Genomic DNA, 15,028 nt, shown 5'->3' with positions numbered 1-15,028 from the left:
CGAAGAACTCACACAACATCTACAACATCTACACTTCTTCCAACTCAGTCTCTTTCCTCACTTCACAACAATCACTTCTACTACTTCCTTAGACCCACTAAAAAAACTACCACTAACAATGGCCGAAGAACTCACACAACAACAGCAACATCTACACTTCTTCCAACTCAGTCTCTTTCCTCACTTCACAACAATCACTTCTACTACTTCCTTAGACCCACTAAAACTAAATCTAAAACTACCACTGCAACACTTTTTCTCTCTTTCACTTCACATTCTCTTCATCACTCTTTTTTCTCTATGGACCGTACTGACAAACAGCAGCACCAGCAGCAGTTGCCTCTGGCAAAGTGTGCCAGGCAAAGATGCAGTGAATGGTTTGTTTCACTGTTTTCCTTTTTTTTTTTTTTTGAAAAAAACAGATATAAAATAAACAGAATTCTTCTTTTACATAAAAGGGTTGTTCGGTTTTACCTGTTTTTTGTTTTCCTTCATAGGGGAAAAATATGTTAATAAGTTTGTTGCTATAAAAGGTGAGTTTCTGTTTATGCAAATTCTGTTTTTGTTGTGACTTGTGGCACTTTCTTAACTAACTGGGATTACTGGTTTTTTCAAAAACAGAATTGTTTAGTCTTTGCTGTATTGTGTGATTTATTGATTAGCCTTGTGCATTCACTTGAAAATCTCCAAATTTTTTCTTTTTCTTAAAAAAATTTGTTGTCGTCGTTCAAATTCTTCTTCCTTGGTTCTTCTGTTCTTGTTGTTGGTTGAATAACATGATCAAAGATCTGTTCGAAAAGAATGATATACTATGCTTTCAATGAACTCACTGCCCTGCAAAGTTGCTGATCTGGACATCTAAATTGTCCTGCAATTCAATCTAAATTATTGTTGTGAATTGTGTTCTTTGTTTGGTGCTAGTTAGAGAACAGAGTTTGTGATTTCAACTTTGTTGTAGTTTGCATAGTATATGGACATATAGTATCTATGGTTAAAATATTTGTTCTATTTCTTGTTATATAAATGTATGATTTTATAATTTTCTCTTTCTCTCTTGAGTAAGGGATAATCTGACAAGTTTCTTCTTTTTTAATTAAGCTAGAAATTCGTCATATCGACAAAACTTGTTTTGAAATTCAGCCAACATTTTTTTCAAGCAGCGTGATTTTATCTAAATTAATTGCGCTACAAGCTAAATGGGTTTCCTTTCAAAAATTATTTCTTTTCTTCTTAAGTTCTGGTCGTTTATTGAATTAATGCAGGTAATAATATCATTTACTTGGGAGACAAAAAAATCATATATCATATTTATATTTTCAATCTGCTACCATGCTATTATTGAATGAGCAACTTACTTTTGCTATATAATCACAAATCCTTTTCTTTATTCTTATCTTTTTAAGTCCACAGCAAGTGGCAATTCACACTGACTAATTAGGTGTCTTTGTATCCTATGATTTTATTTTGTTGCTAAGAAATTTTCCTCAACCTACACTCAACAGTGATAATCTCATTCTTGAACTTGACAAGCTCATACTTTTTATTTTGAAAAATTAACACATTTAATCTGTTGTAGGATTTTCCGGGATGTACCAAGTGATATAACTATAGAAGTTGGTGGAGGAACATTTTCATTACACAAGGTAAGTGTCTACCAACTTTACTCATTACTTGAATAATGCTTCTACAAAATTTCCATCTATAATCCTTGCATTTTCTTTTACTTGTGTATGAAGTTTCCTCTGGTCTCGCGAAGCGGCCGGATAAGGAGGCTAGTCGCGGAGCACAGAGATTCCGACATCTCAAGAGTGGAGCTTCTTAATCTACCAGGAGGAGCAGAATGCTTTGAGCTAGCAGCAAAATTCTGCTACGGAATAAACTTCGAGATCACTTCCACAAACGTTGCTCAGCTATGCTGTGTTTCGGACTATCTAGAAATGTCGGAGGACTTCTCCAAGGACAATCTCGGCTCGCGAGCCGAGGAGTATCTGGACAGCATTGTCTGCAAGAATCTTGAAATGTGTGTGCAAGTCTTGCAGCAGTGCGAAAGCCTGCTGCCTCTGGCGGATGAACTGAAGATTGTTAGCCGGTGCATCGACGCCATCGCCTCGAAAGCCTGCGCCGAACAGATAGCTTCTAGCTTCTCAAGATTGGAGTACAGCAGTTCAGGGAGGTTACATATGAGCCGGCAGGCGAAATGCGATGGCGATTGGTGGATCGAAGATCTCTCTGTTCTTAGAATTGACATGTTTCAGAGAGTCATAACGGCAATGAAATGCCGCGGAGTTCGGCCAGAGAGTATCGGCGCTTCGCTAGTGAATTATGCTCAGAAGGAGTTGACTAAGAAATCAAGCTTGTGGAATCCATCTAGGGAGACTAAAGTGGATGCGAATTCGAGCGAGCACGAGAAGCTTGTGGTTGAAGCAATCGTTAGTCTTTTGCCTGTTGAGAAGCTTGCAGTTCCAATAAACTTTCTCTTTGGCCTTCTTCGAAGCGCGGTGATGCTGGATTGCGCGATCGCCTCGCGGCTCGATCTTGAAAGAAGGATCGGATCGCAGCTAGATATTGCCACTCTTGATGATATCCTGATTCCGTCTTTCCGGCACGCCGGCGACACATTGTTTGATGTTGACACGGTTCATAGGATTCTGGTGAATTTTTGTCAGCAAGATGATAGTGAAGATGATTTAGAAGACGCTTCGGTTTTTGAATCCGATAGCCCACGTTCGCCTTCGCAGACTGCGTTGGTTAAGGTTGCGAAATTAGTTGATAATTACCTGGCCGAAATCGCCCCTGATGCAAACCTGAAGCTGCCTAAGTTCATGGTCATTGCAGAAACCTTGCCGGCCCATGCTCGGACGGTCCATGACGGATTATATCGGGCCATCGATATTTACTTGAAAGTATGTTATGCTATAAACATCATATCATATATAACTATGAAATATTTGAGTGCCCCCAATTCTAACTATAAAAATAAAGGTAAATTAATTCAAATAGTAGGTCAGTATATCGAATTAGTTTATAAGAAGAGAAGCTAATTAGCTATACATGAGTAATAATGTATTATTGATGAATAAGGAAAAAAAAAATTCATGAAATTATTATTTATGCTACATCTAAAACTTTGATATGAATTTTCAGGCGCATCAAGGTTTGACAGATATGGACAAGAAGAAACTATGCAAACTGATTGACTTTCAGAAACTTTCTCAAGAAGCCGGAGCTCACGCCGCGCAAAACGAGCGGCTTCCTCTGCAATCAATTGTGCAAGTTCTGTATTTTGAACAACTAAGACTCAGAAATTCTTTGTCCTGCTCTTATGGGGAAGATGACCCCAAGCCGATGCACCAGTCGTGGCGAATTAGTAGTGGCGCTCTGAGCGCCGCTATGTCTCCACGAGACAATTATGCGTCATTGAGGCGAGAGAATCGCGAGCTGAAGCTCGAGTTAGCGCGGCTGCGAATGAGACTGAATGATCTTGAGAGGGAGCATGTTTGCATGAAGAGGGACATGGCCAAGTCCGGATCTAGAAAATTTATGACTTCATTCTCTAAAAAGATTGGTAAGCTTAGCTTCTTTGGACATATTTCTTCAAGAGGGTCAAGTTCTCCTTCAAGGAATTCTCAAAGAACAGATTCAAAGGTGATTGAGAGAACCTGTGCTAGCCATGAATAGATCAAAATGTAAAATAATTTTTTTGTCTCTTTGCTCATTTTTCACTGTGATATTGGGCTAATGCAAGTTATGCTCATTTTATGTAAATGTAAGTTATGGTTATGTTGACGTATTCACTTCATTTTGTTTATCTTTGTCCCTTTTTGGCCACCTTTTGCTTGCAGGTTCAGTTACTGCATTAGTTTTCTAAGATGGATTGAACAACCTCAAATTCTAGATATTACATCACATACTCACTCACATTACACACCCGCACACCCAATATTTTTAAGGCATTAGTTTTGTTTAACTATATGTAGCTTTTTGAAATTTGTGTTGTTAGACGGGCTTTACTTTTTTCTTCCCATCTCCAATTGAACTTGATCCCTTCTAAGTCTAACAACCTGTAAATTCTTCAAACCCAACATACAATGATAATTTTAATTTTTGAATCACCTGGTTTGTAGCAGAACTAAGTCATGAGTTCGATTCCAACATAACCCATAGATACTAGTCAATAGTTATTTAAATGCATGTGTTAAAAGAATGAGAATTTTATGTTGATATTTAACGTTTTTCCTAGACGAGGTCAACATAGTCGGCAATGTCAGCAGGTCAACACTCAAACCCCTGTTTTAATACAGTAGTCGAATCCAAATTGAACAATGACGTTTAATAACGGTAACATATTTGGAATTATTAACCATAACAGGTAAACTCTCGTGTGCATCGATCTTCATAGAAAAATTTTAATTTTTGATGGAATTTTTAAACTCCAAATCTGTTTTCAGAGATGTGCACTCCTCATATGTTATACGGTACCCTAATGCAAGATCATATTGCTTACTTTTATTCCATGACCAGATTAATCTTTTACCATCTTCATTCAGTGGAGTATCGAGGATTCTCGCTCCTATGTCGGGAGGAAATGTCTCATCCATTAGTACTTGATTTCAGGTATTACTTTCTATTAGTAATAAATGTCTGTGGTTGTTGTGCTGTTTGGACTGATATGAAATGAGTAACGGGAGGAGGGGGGATCCTACCATATTCTCACTTCAGTATCCGAACCAATATTCTATCTCAACCCCTTTTCTACCACCTTTCTCTCTTCTAGGATGTTCTGCTAACATCATGATAGTTGTTGGCCCTTATCTGCGGTGAGAGGAGAGAAATAGCGATAGTATTTACTTTTGAGCATAGTAGCTAACAGTGAATTCGGTTTAGTACTTATTTGTTAAAATTGATTTCTAGATATAGCCAAATTCTGAGCTATAATATCCTTGAGTCCCAGCCCATTTTCTTTATTTGGTTTAGTCATCTTGTCCTAATTCACCCAGTCTATTTTCTGTGCAGTCCCTCTTTGACTCCACCAAACCCGGTAAAGAATTTCATGTATCTCGTCTGGCAATAATTCTGACAGTAGTCACAAAGAGTGTAAATTGTTATTATTTTTCCGACTGCTTTAATCCAAAACATGTCGACCTTCGGATGATGAGATTTTTTTTTTTAAGTCTGACTTTTTTTTTTAATTTTATCTTTTATTGCACCAAAAATAGCGCTTTTACTTCTATAAACAATTGACTGTAACTCTGTAAGCGCAAATATTTATCGCATATATTTATCCTCTCCACCACTATAATTAATATTGAGCCCATTTACAATCTACTATTGCCTATCAACACTTTATTTATTATAAGAAAAACTCACTCCTCCCTCTAAAGAAATGCTGAAACTCTACTTCCATCTCTATTTTTATTTATTATTGGCATCCCAACGGGCACAATGTGTCTTTTATATTAATTTAATTTATTAAATTTAAACATCCAAATTATTACATATTAAAGAGAAAACAAAAGACAACACATTCTCTAAACTGAACTTGAAGAGATTGATGGAACGACTGTGTACATGCTAGTAGACAATTCAAAGAATAAGCACTACATGCCACATACAAAGTAATTTTTACCATTAAAAGAGGAATAGAGAAGTTCATTTTTCATTTAAGTCCTTACCATTTTATCGTGAAAATGAACAATACATCATTTCCATTAATGTTAAATGCTAAAGGAAAAATACTTTCAGATTCACAACTTTTGAGATGGAAAGACTGGTTTTCTCGTTACAAATTCACAGCTAAATGCATCAAGGGAAACCACAACATAATAGCTGATTATTTCTCTCATCCTAATAAAGAACTTCTACCAAAAATCCTCCACCTCCTAATGATGAACACCATCTATCCACCAACATCCCTTCTTCTAGACTGCCTTCAAGACCATCATTTTTATAAAAGATCGGCGGAGCCATTTCCTTTCTCAGCCAAGCCAACAAGTCCCACTGAAGTCAAAACCCTGGCCCGACAATGTCTGTTTTACTGACTACACAAATTCCTCCTTGTTATACAGATAACAGTCAACCCTTGATATTTTGATATCGACTTTTCCTACTGCATCATTCCCATCATCAAGGGACCAATTCCAAAAGAAATGTTATGGTTTATATGGGCACTTTTCGCTCAATATGATTGTGCCATAATTGTTCCAGCTCTTGCCATGTATCACCTGCTTTGTGATAGGCAATTATTGGGATCACTCCTTGAACAACTTCTGACTATGTTTGTCCCTATCCCATCCTGGCAAGGGAAACTTTACAATACACTGGAAACTCATGAAATATGGAATATCCCTTATAAAAAGAAGCAAAAATTCTATTGCTTTTTTGTCTTGAGAAGACAGTTCCATTACAAGCAAAAAATCCTCTATACAAGATGCAACATCAACATAGTAGAATACTCAAAGATGTGGCCCACAGATGAAAAAAATTGTCTCAACAATCTTGCCAAACATCTTACTTTTTGCAATAATCCTGATATCTATACGCTATGAGGAATTATTGAAGGACTTTTTCTCTGCCAAGAAGAGGATGGTTCGAGTTCCTCGAGAATGACCAGAACAATACAAGACGAGTTAAGCCAATTTTAGACTGATTTCTTTACTGGATCCATCTCTTTTCCAATACCATCAATCGCTCAAGACTCAAACTCATGGGATAATCCACCACTTTCTCAGAACACTTACAATTATGAAGACGAACCAGATGCAAGAGTTCATCCACTCTTATCTAGCCCAACACACGTGGATACAAGAATTGATTATGACACTGAGGAACCAACTGAAGAGCCGTTAACTGCTTATGAACGACTTGGTAATTACTATTTTCATCAAGAGTGAGACAATGTTTGCTCCTCATATAGAATAGATAGATGACATTACGGAGCATGAACCCATCATTAAGTTCTGATCCTTAGTCAGCAGATAATTATGAATGTGCAGTAAATGTGTAATAATGGAGTTGATAGGATCCTTATCCTTATCCTCCATGTGTCTGTATCTTAGTAGTCTGCCTAAAGTTGCTTGTCCTTATATAATAATGTAGCTGGAGATAAGATTTCTTCTTATCTGCCACGTATCTTGTCTTTATTAAAAGAAAACCTCTATATATAGAGGCGTCCATCCTTGTAAAAGATCAACTCAGTTCCAATAAAAAAACTCATTGTAAAATATTCATCATAAATACTTGTTAAATTTTTCTCCCTCTTTGAAAGCTTGATTCTTTAATATGTCTATCTTTACTTCTTAGTTTCACGTATGCTTTGAGCTTGCCCCTTATCTGAGGATCCTACCTATCAAAAATGAAACTGATCAGATCCATGAAATTTTCTAGTGTTGGAAAGAAAAAGAGTACCAGAATTCCAGGTTGTTTTGTTAAGAGTTCTCCTGACGACCTCTGTGTTGAACATTTTATAGGTCTGTCAAAATATAGTTACAAAACATCCATAGAATTTGACCTTCTCTTTTATAAGTACGGTTGGATTTATCAGTGCGGTATCAGAGCCATAATATTTATGCAAAGAGAAAGCATATTAAAGATGATAGGAAGTAAGAGAGACCTTAAACAAGTGTCTAGTTCTGAGCCTAACCAGTCTGTTTTCCATAATACAGGCTGTTCCGAGGGTTACCTGAAACTGTAGGTCGATCTCGGACGAGATCTTCAATTCTGATCAGAGACGACGTGTCCGGCTGTGAGTGGTGGCCGGAGCTATCGTATCCAACTTGTTGAGCTTGACTGCATTGCTGATCCTTCGTCACCGGAGGGTGGGGGGTGCCTTCAAGGGACTCCGATGCTTAAGTTAGCAAGGGTATTAAGCAGGTTTTTAGTAGAATCAGAGTATGAGTTATACCTGGGTGCTCTAGTGTATTTATAATGGTGTAGAGTGACCTTTTTAGATAAGATAAGTTAGTTATCTTATCTTATCTTTTCTTATCTCTGTAGGCTCAGGCTGCCTTTGGATTTGGGTCGTGTTCCTCTATTTGGGCCCTTTATTGGGCTTTCCTGTCGATTTGTCCGAGCTCTTTAGGAAGAGGTCGGATGGTTTGACCTAAAGAGGTCGGTCGCTTTGTCGCTAGTCATACTGGGTCGGACATCTCAACCGAGGGTATGAACAGTGCCCCTGCTTGAGCTTGGTCTTTCTTTTGAGGTCGAGTCTTGATTTTAGGACTTCGATCCTTTTCTGGTGAAAGCCGAACTTGAGCATATGTCGATTTCATCTTTGTAGAGTTCTCCTTTTTTGAATACGGAACGTTTTCTTTTGCTTCTTGAAAGCGCGCGCTTTTGCATTAGCGCTCTTAGCCTTGGGAATATGCAAGGGTTTAATACCCTCATTAATTGGTTTTTAATTGCCCCGTTTCCCTTGGCATCTCTATTTTGAATTTCACACTCAGAGAAATGGTTTCTCTTCTCTGTAACTTCTCTTTTCTTTCTCTCCTTCTGTTTTTGCCTGGAGTTTGTAGTTTTTGCGTTTCTCCCTGCAAAATTGCTTGGTTGTTGCTTTTTCTGGCTGTGGAAGGGCGATTCCGAATTCTATTTCCCATCTTCAACTTTCCTTCGAAGCTTTCTTCTTTTTCCAGGTTGGTTTTTCCTTACTTTCTTTGTCGCTTGCGTTATGTCATTTCTGTTTTTGGCTTTTTCGAAAGTTTGAACCTTTTGTATCGCCGTGCATCTACTTGTTTACCGTTGTGGGGTTTTTCTTGCTTTCTGTACTCTAGGGTTCGTACCATTTATTTTTTCTTCTTTTGCGAATTGCCTGAACCTGCTTGCTTTCTCGAAAGATTTCTCCTTTGATGTCTTTCGCCTGTGTTGATGAATTTTGTGGAAGATAACGATGCTTTTTATTTTCCTGAAAAAGATTGTGTCTTTGATACTTTCTTCTTGATACGTTTTGTTATTTGGTTGCTTCATTTGTTGACTATGACTGAGACTGTGGGTCTGGAGTGTGGTTATTTTGATGGCTTTATCTGTGGCTTGTGGTTTTCTATTTAGAGTAACGTCTTAGTTGAAAAAGGGTCGTTATCTTCCTGTATCGAGGTGTAGGCTTGTAGGTTTTCCTGAGTCCTTGTTCTGTAACTGCCTCCAAAGGATGCCCCTGGATTTTCGGTGTGGATCCTGGGGTTTTCTTTTGTTGTTTGTGCTGTCCTGAATTATACTGTTCGAGTTGTTTTGATGTCGCCCGAGATGTTCTTTAATTTATAATCTATCTTCCTTTGTTTGTAGGACTAGTTGGCCATGTCTTCTCGCAAAAATATTATCGAGGCGTCTTCTAAGGTTCCTGAGGGGATGTCCGATTGGTTGGACTCCTTTGTGTTGCTGTGTGTTTCTTTAGCCAATTCCGAATTTTGTGTAGCTCTTAGAAAATATCACCGAATTTGTAGCAGTGGGGATCAGGAGAACAATTACGAGTTAGTGGCACCTGATTCTGATGATAGAGTTTGCTTCCCTGTCCCGGCTCAGGGGGAGCGTCCCTTTTTCTATGCATATGACTTCTGTTTTAGCCAAATGAACATCACCCTTACTTTTACTTCCTTTGAAACTGACCTGTTATGGTCCTGTAACGTAGCCCCTTCTCAGCTTCATCCGAATTCTTGGAGTTTTATCAAGATTTTTCAGCTGGTTTGTCATGAATTTGCTATTACACCTTCTCAAACTCTTTTTTTTGTATCTTTTTGTGTTGACCAAGCCTGGGACCACCAAGAAGAAAGCTTCTTGGATTTCTTTTAGGTCTGCCCAGGGGCACAAGGTTTTTTCTATGTACGATGAGTCTTTTCGAGATTTTAAGAATTACTTCTTTAAGGTCCGGGCTGTTGAAGGAGTTCGGCCTTTCTTTCTGGACGAGAATAACGAACCTCGCTTTCCTTTAGAGTGGCAGAGGAATGTAGTGGTATCCCGGTATACTTGGGAGATGTTGGACGAGGTCGAGCAGGCCTTTGTGAATGTCTTAGAGGATATTTGGGGGGAGCCTCCCCATCTTGATACCAAGAAGTTCTTGGGAGATCCCTCCCTTATCCGAACTGAACTTGGTATATCTTGTGTATCTTTATTTTTACTTTGCTTTCTTCTTTTTCTAGTCTGTAACCTGCTCCTGTGGTTGATTTTTGTTTTTCAGAGATGGCAAAAAACAATGACTCCATGAAGGCCTTTAAAAAGGCGAGGAAGGCTACGGCGGCTCAAAACGTCTCGGCCAAGGCGACCGGGGAGGGATCGTCTCAGGTTCAGTCGAAGCCGTCCGTACCGAGCTCACCGGGGGTGAGGAGGATGATCCCTACTCCCCGGGTTCGTTTGGTTGATCCTCCGCAAACTTCTATTGCTACTTCTGGTGCTCCTCCAAACAAGAAACAAAAGACAACTGAGCCTTTTAACCTTGATGCCCCTGATTTTGACGCGGTTGAGTTTATCGATCAGCAGATTGGTCCTTATGGCACCATTCCTACTGACGATGTCTCTCTCCTTCCCATTTGGACTTTATTACTCGGAGTAGCATCAAGATGGCACATATGGGAGCTGTCCTATATCGAACTGCCCAAGATCTTCCTCTTCATGCTACCAAAGTGTAACACCCTAACTACCAAAGCTCACACTTCCGGCTGCGCGACTCTGATAGTTCGGACATTACGACGACTTTCGTCTTATGCCTCTTTTCAAAAACAACGGTTTACAATAAAAGAGGAATCGGAAATCTTTTCTGAAAGAGGAACGGTTCAATTCTCAAAAACTCAGAAGCCTTTCAAAAAGGTTTAACCATGCTGAACCAAATAGCCTTTCACATTTTTCCAAATCAGAAGCACAAAACCGAAACCAACCATCGGTCCATCTCAATCCAACCACGGCCCTAGGCCCAAACAATCCAACCACGGCCCTAGACCCAAACAATCCAACCATCAACCAAATCACCACAATCCAACAGAGTCCCAGTTGCAAACACAGATAGGAAGTTCAAGCACAAACAACAGTTACAGCAAGTAGAATAAACAGCAGTTAATCATACAGGCAAACCAAGTACAATATGCACACCCAAACAATGTCACATAGATACATATGATGCATGCCTGTCCCTAGTGGCTGATGATATCATCTGTCGGTTGTAGAGCCAACCCGCACTCTCGGCATCCTCTTTCCAAAACTTTCATAATCATGGCAAGTTAAAAGCCTCTTTGAGATATTCAAAATCACCCATCCAACAATGGGATTTTATAACAAAAATTTCTCGGCAGAGTCCCAAGTCTTTAGGGGAGAATAGCATAACTCATTTCGCCGAATTCATTTAAAATCATTAAAACCTTGGCTTTCCGATTTGAGTAATAAAATAGGATCTAAGCCGAATCGAGTCACGTAATCATTTACTTCTTTCAAAGCTGTTTCCTTTACTTAGGCAAGACCAGCTTCAACCCCCATGATAAATTCTAAAGCGTTTCAACTGTTCAAAAATTGTTTTAGTCTTGCAAAAGTTCAGAGTTCAAAGTGTACTTAAAACCTTTCTCAAAACATTTCAAAATAAAACTTGTCAATAGACATTCAGGTTCTTTCAAAGTCATTGAAACTTCTTTAATTGAAACCCCCAAGTCAAATTCAAAGGCATAAACCCTTTTCACATTCAAATAGCTTTAAAACACAAGTTTCATCTAAATAACTTTCTCTTGAAATTTCTGAAATTAAGGCTATAAATAACTATATGATTTGAGACTTGATCATAATAAGATTTTTCAAAAGTTCTGGGTCTTACATCCTACCCACCTTATAAAAATTTTCGCCCTCGAAAATTGATACAAAATAAAAGAAATTCCATAACAGTTCACCCTTGAACACATTTAAGGAAGAAGCAAAAATATCTCAATATAATCATATATACGATTTTCAAATACTTTGATTGTCATAAGCATAAGGATGTAAAGGTAGGAGTGTGATTGCAAAGCAAACGTTACAAGGTAGGCTCAATGCAAAAGATAACATGGGTCAATCATGTGATAGTAGGGCAAGGCATCAAAGGCTATAAAACAGGATGGAGTTAAAACGATGTGCTCAATATCCGCACACTAATCTCATATCAACCTCAAGGTTTCAACTTTCCAACTCCATCAAGCACTTTACAATCCCATACTCGATCACAAGCCTTACAACCGCAAACCCGTCCGCAAGGAACAAAACACCCACAACTCATAACGTTGCACACCTACCGCTTCAACTTCCGTATACACATATCACGTATTAAATAACTAACGCATCGCACTACTACGTCTACAAGTCGCACGTGATATCAAAACCATTCTCGAGTCTACTCAGAAGGATACCAGATTTAGAACGGAGAGACAATTGTCAAGGGTAATACTCAGGTTTAAGGGAAGGTATCCAATTTCCAGATAACCAAAGACGCTCAAGCAATGAAGTGTGCTAGAAATAAATCAATTGACAACTTCAAAGATAACCCTTGGATCAAAAAGTTCAACAAGATCAATAGGAAGAAAACCAGCGCATCAGTTTGAAACAAACTCAAGCTGAGTCGAAGAAGTATACGGTTTATAGAAGAGAATATTTCAAACCCAAGACAAGGCTCACAGAACTCAAGAGCACGATTAAAGGTACTTCCGAATACATTGTTCATAAAGGAACCAAAACTTGCGGAAAAACCACTTCGCAATTTAGAAGAAAAGTTAAGTAACAAACATTCTCCAAGAGAATAACAAAAGCAATAACGTGGCTTTGCTGTAATACAATTTTATGTTGAAACAGATCATGTAGAATTTTAAAAACAAGGTGCACACAAGTTTGGCTAAAAGCTAAAATATTTCCTCAAATATTTTAGAAAGATAATTAGGTGCACAACTTAACCAAAGGCAATCATAAAACTCAGAAAAGAAATCAAATGCTTGTCCAAAAATCTCCAAGGTCCATATTCAAACAAGCGCGTATAAAATCTTAGCGAGGTCGAAAGAGAAAGTTAAGCTCTATTTAGGAAAGAAAATCCGAGGTAAGAGTTTGCTATAAATTGGTAAAGGAATTAAGTGTTGCATGACAAACGAACTGGTTTCCAATAAACAAGGAAGCTTTTCAAACCTCATTTAAAATAGCGCACGTCAACTTTTAAATTAACTTCGTCAAAATCGAACAATGGTTTCAATCTCAATCAAGCAACAGAAAGCAAATTCCGTTTAATATTTCTTCAAAGAGAATTCAAAACTTCTTTAAAATGTTCAAAACAAGACTCCAAAAGCGTTCTTGAAATCACCCTCTCAGAAGAACATTCAAGAAGTTCAAGATGTACTAAAAATGAGTCAAGCCTTGCAAGAAAGGATCTTAAACCAAAATAGTTCAAACAAGATCGACTAGGCATGAGACATCAAATAAGCTTTCAATTGATCCAAAAGAATACAAAAGTCATAGAAAAAGACAACTCAATCATTTGTAATTTCTCAATGATAAATCTTTGACTAAAAACTCTTGTAGAGATAATGGGAGAATAAACAATGCACTAACTTGAAACGAATCAAACTGACTCATATACGAATGAGATTCACAAAAAGGAAAAACCAAGATCAATGGCAATATTCACAAGATGTAAAAGATCAGTTAAAAACAAGGTCAAACATGACATTCATGGAGATGGAATATTTAATAGAGAATTTAGTCCGTTCATAGGAAGAAAGCTATGAGTCCAACACTTTCAAAAGAACAATGATGGCATAAACCATGTAGTATGCTAAATCAAACTCCAATCAAAATGAATTAAGTGAAGTTTACCAAACGAAACTCAACCTAAGTAAAAGCGAAAAATTCTTTCTTTCCGGGATCTTGAAGAATAACCAAATACATAATCAAATGAAGATGTCCATTGGAACTATAGTAAAGTTACTAGAAAGTCAACTTGTATTTTAAGTAGGTGCAGTTCTATAAACCAGTAAAAATACGGTCGAGGTAGTAGGAGTAAATAATTGCTAAACTGTATAAGAAATCTTCAAAGTTTCATATATAGATAAGTATATATCTAATCAACAGAAATTTTTTATAAAACCTCAAAATTGGCTGTAATCACTGTCAAACAAAAGAAAAACTTAATCAATAATTTCTCAAGAATGGACTCGAAATCCGGAGTTAAAAGGCACAGCGCATTAAGACAAGTTCAAAGCTATATCAAGGAATATTTGAATCAAGAAAAACTCAAACAGAAAAAGGACAGATGCAACAAGGATTTCAAACAAGCATATGCACTTATAATCAAACAGGAATGCATATGAATGGAGGAATAGAGTTGAAAAATCAAGCTGCTCTTCAAGAGGATTAGCAAACAAGAACTTCAGGTTAGGGTATAAAAGAACAGATTGACTCGAATAGAATTCAAGACACACAACTGAATAGCCCCGAGAAATAGTTTCTAGCGTTCCCAAACCCGCGATTCGATTTACTCAAAACTCGTATATCATCTATGATAACCCATCAGTGCTTTCATGTACATAATTCACTAGTATTAAGCCGGCCAAACTTAATATCAGAAATTATGCAATGCAAGACTAACAGCGTTAATCAATAGATCGTCATGTGCATAAAGCTCTAATTCTCGTCATCCAACCAGACCTAATACATGACAAAAGCTCAGAGTATGCAATTGAAGCATAGTCAGTCCATCCCTCAGGCTCTACAGGAAGAACTGCTCTGATACCATAATGTAACACCCTAACTACCAAAGCTCACACTTCCGGCTGCGCGACTCTGATAGTTCGGACATTACGACGACTTTTATATTATTTAATACTAAAATATGAGCCTGTTTAAAACTTTAAAGCGCAATACCGATCTAAAGATACTTTCATCTGATATCATACATCCATAAATACCATTCAACTTACAACAACTCATAAAGAGTACATCCATATATATACATAAATATATATAAATAATATTACAAACATAATCCAATACAATTCTTATCCCTCTTACAGATTATATCAAGATAAAGGCGAGGGTGCAGTAAATCATAACTAAAACA

General features: G+C 37.7%; 1 protein-coding gene across 1 annotated transcript; it reads left to right on the top strand.

The window, feature by feature from the left end:
* Window positions 98-3,808, top strand: LOC107625529 (BTB/POZ domain-containing protein At5g48800). The gene is made up of 4 exons (XM_021116031.1): window positions 98-377; window positions 1,577-1,643; window positions 1,737-2,903; window positions 3,145-3,808. The coding sequence occupies exons 1-4, from the start codon at window positions 301-303 to the stop codon at window positions 3,676-3,678; spliced, it is 1,845 nt and encodes a 614-aa protein (XP_020971690.1). The 5' UTR covers window positions 98-300; the 3' UTR covers window positions 3,679-3,808.

Source organism: Arachis ipaensis, chromosome B02, assembly GCF_000816755.2.
Source record: "Arachis ipaensis cultivar K30076 chromosome B02, Araip1.1, whole genome shotgun sequence".
Classification (NCBI taxonomy): Eukaryota; Viridiplantae; Streptophyta; class Magnoliopsida; order Fabales; family Fabaceae; genus Arachis; species Arachis ipaensis.
This window is presented reverse-complemented; position numbering and strand designations above follow the sequence as displayed.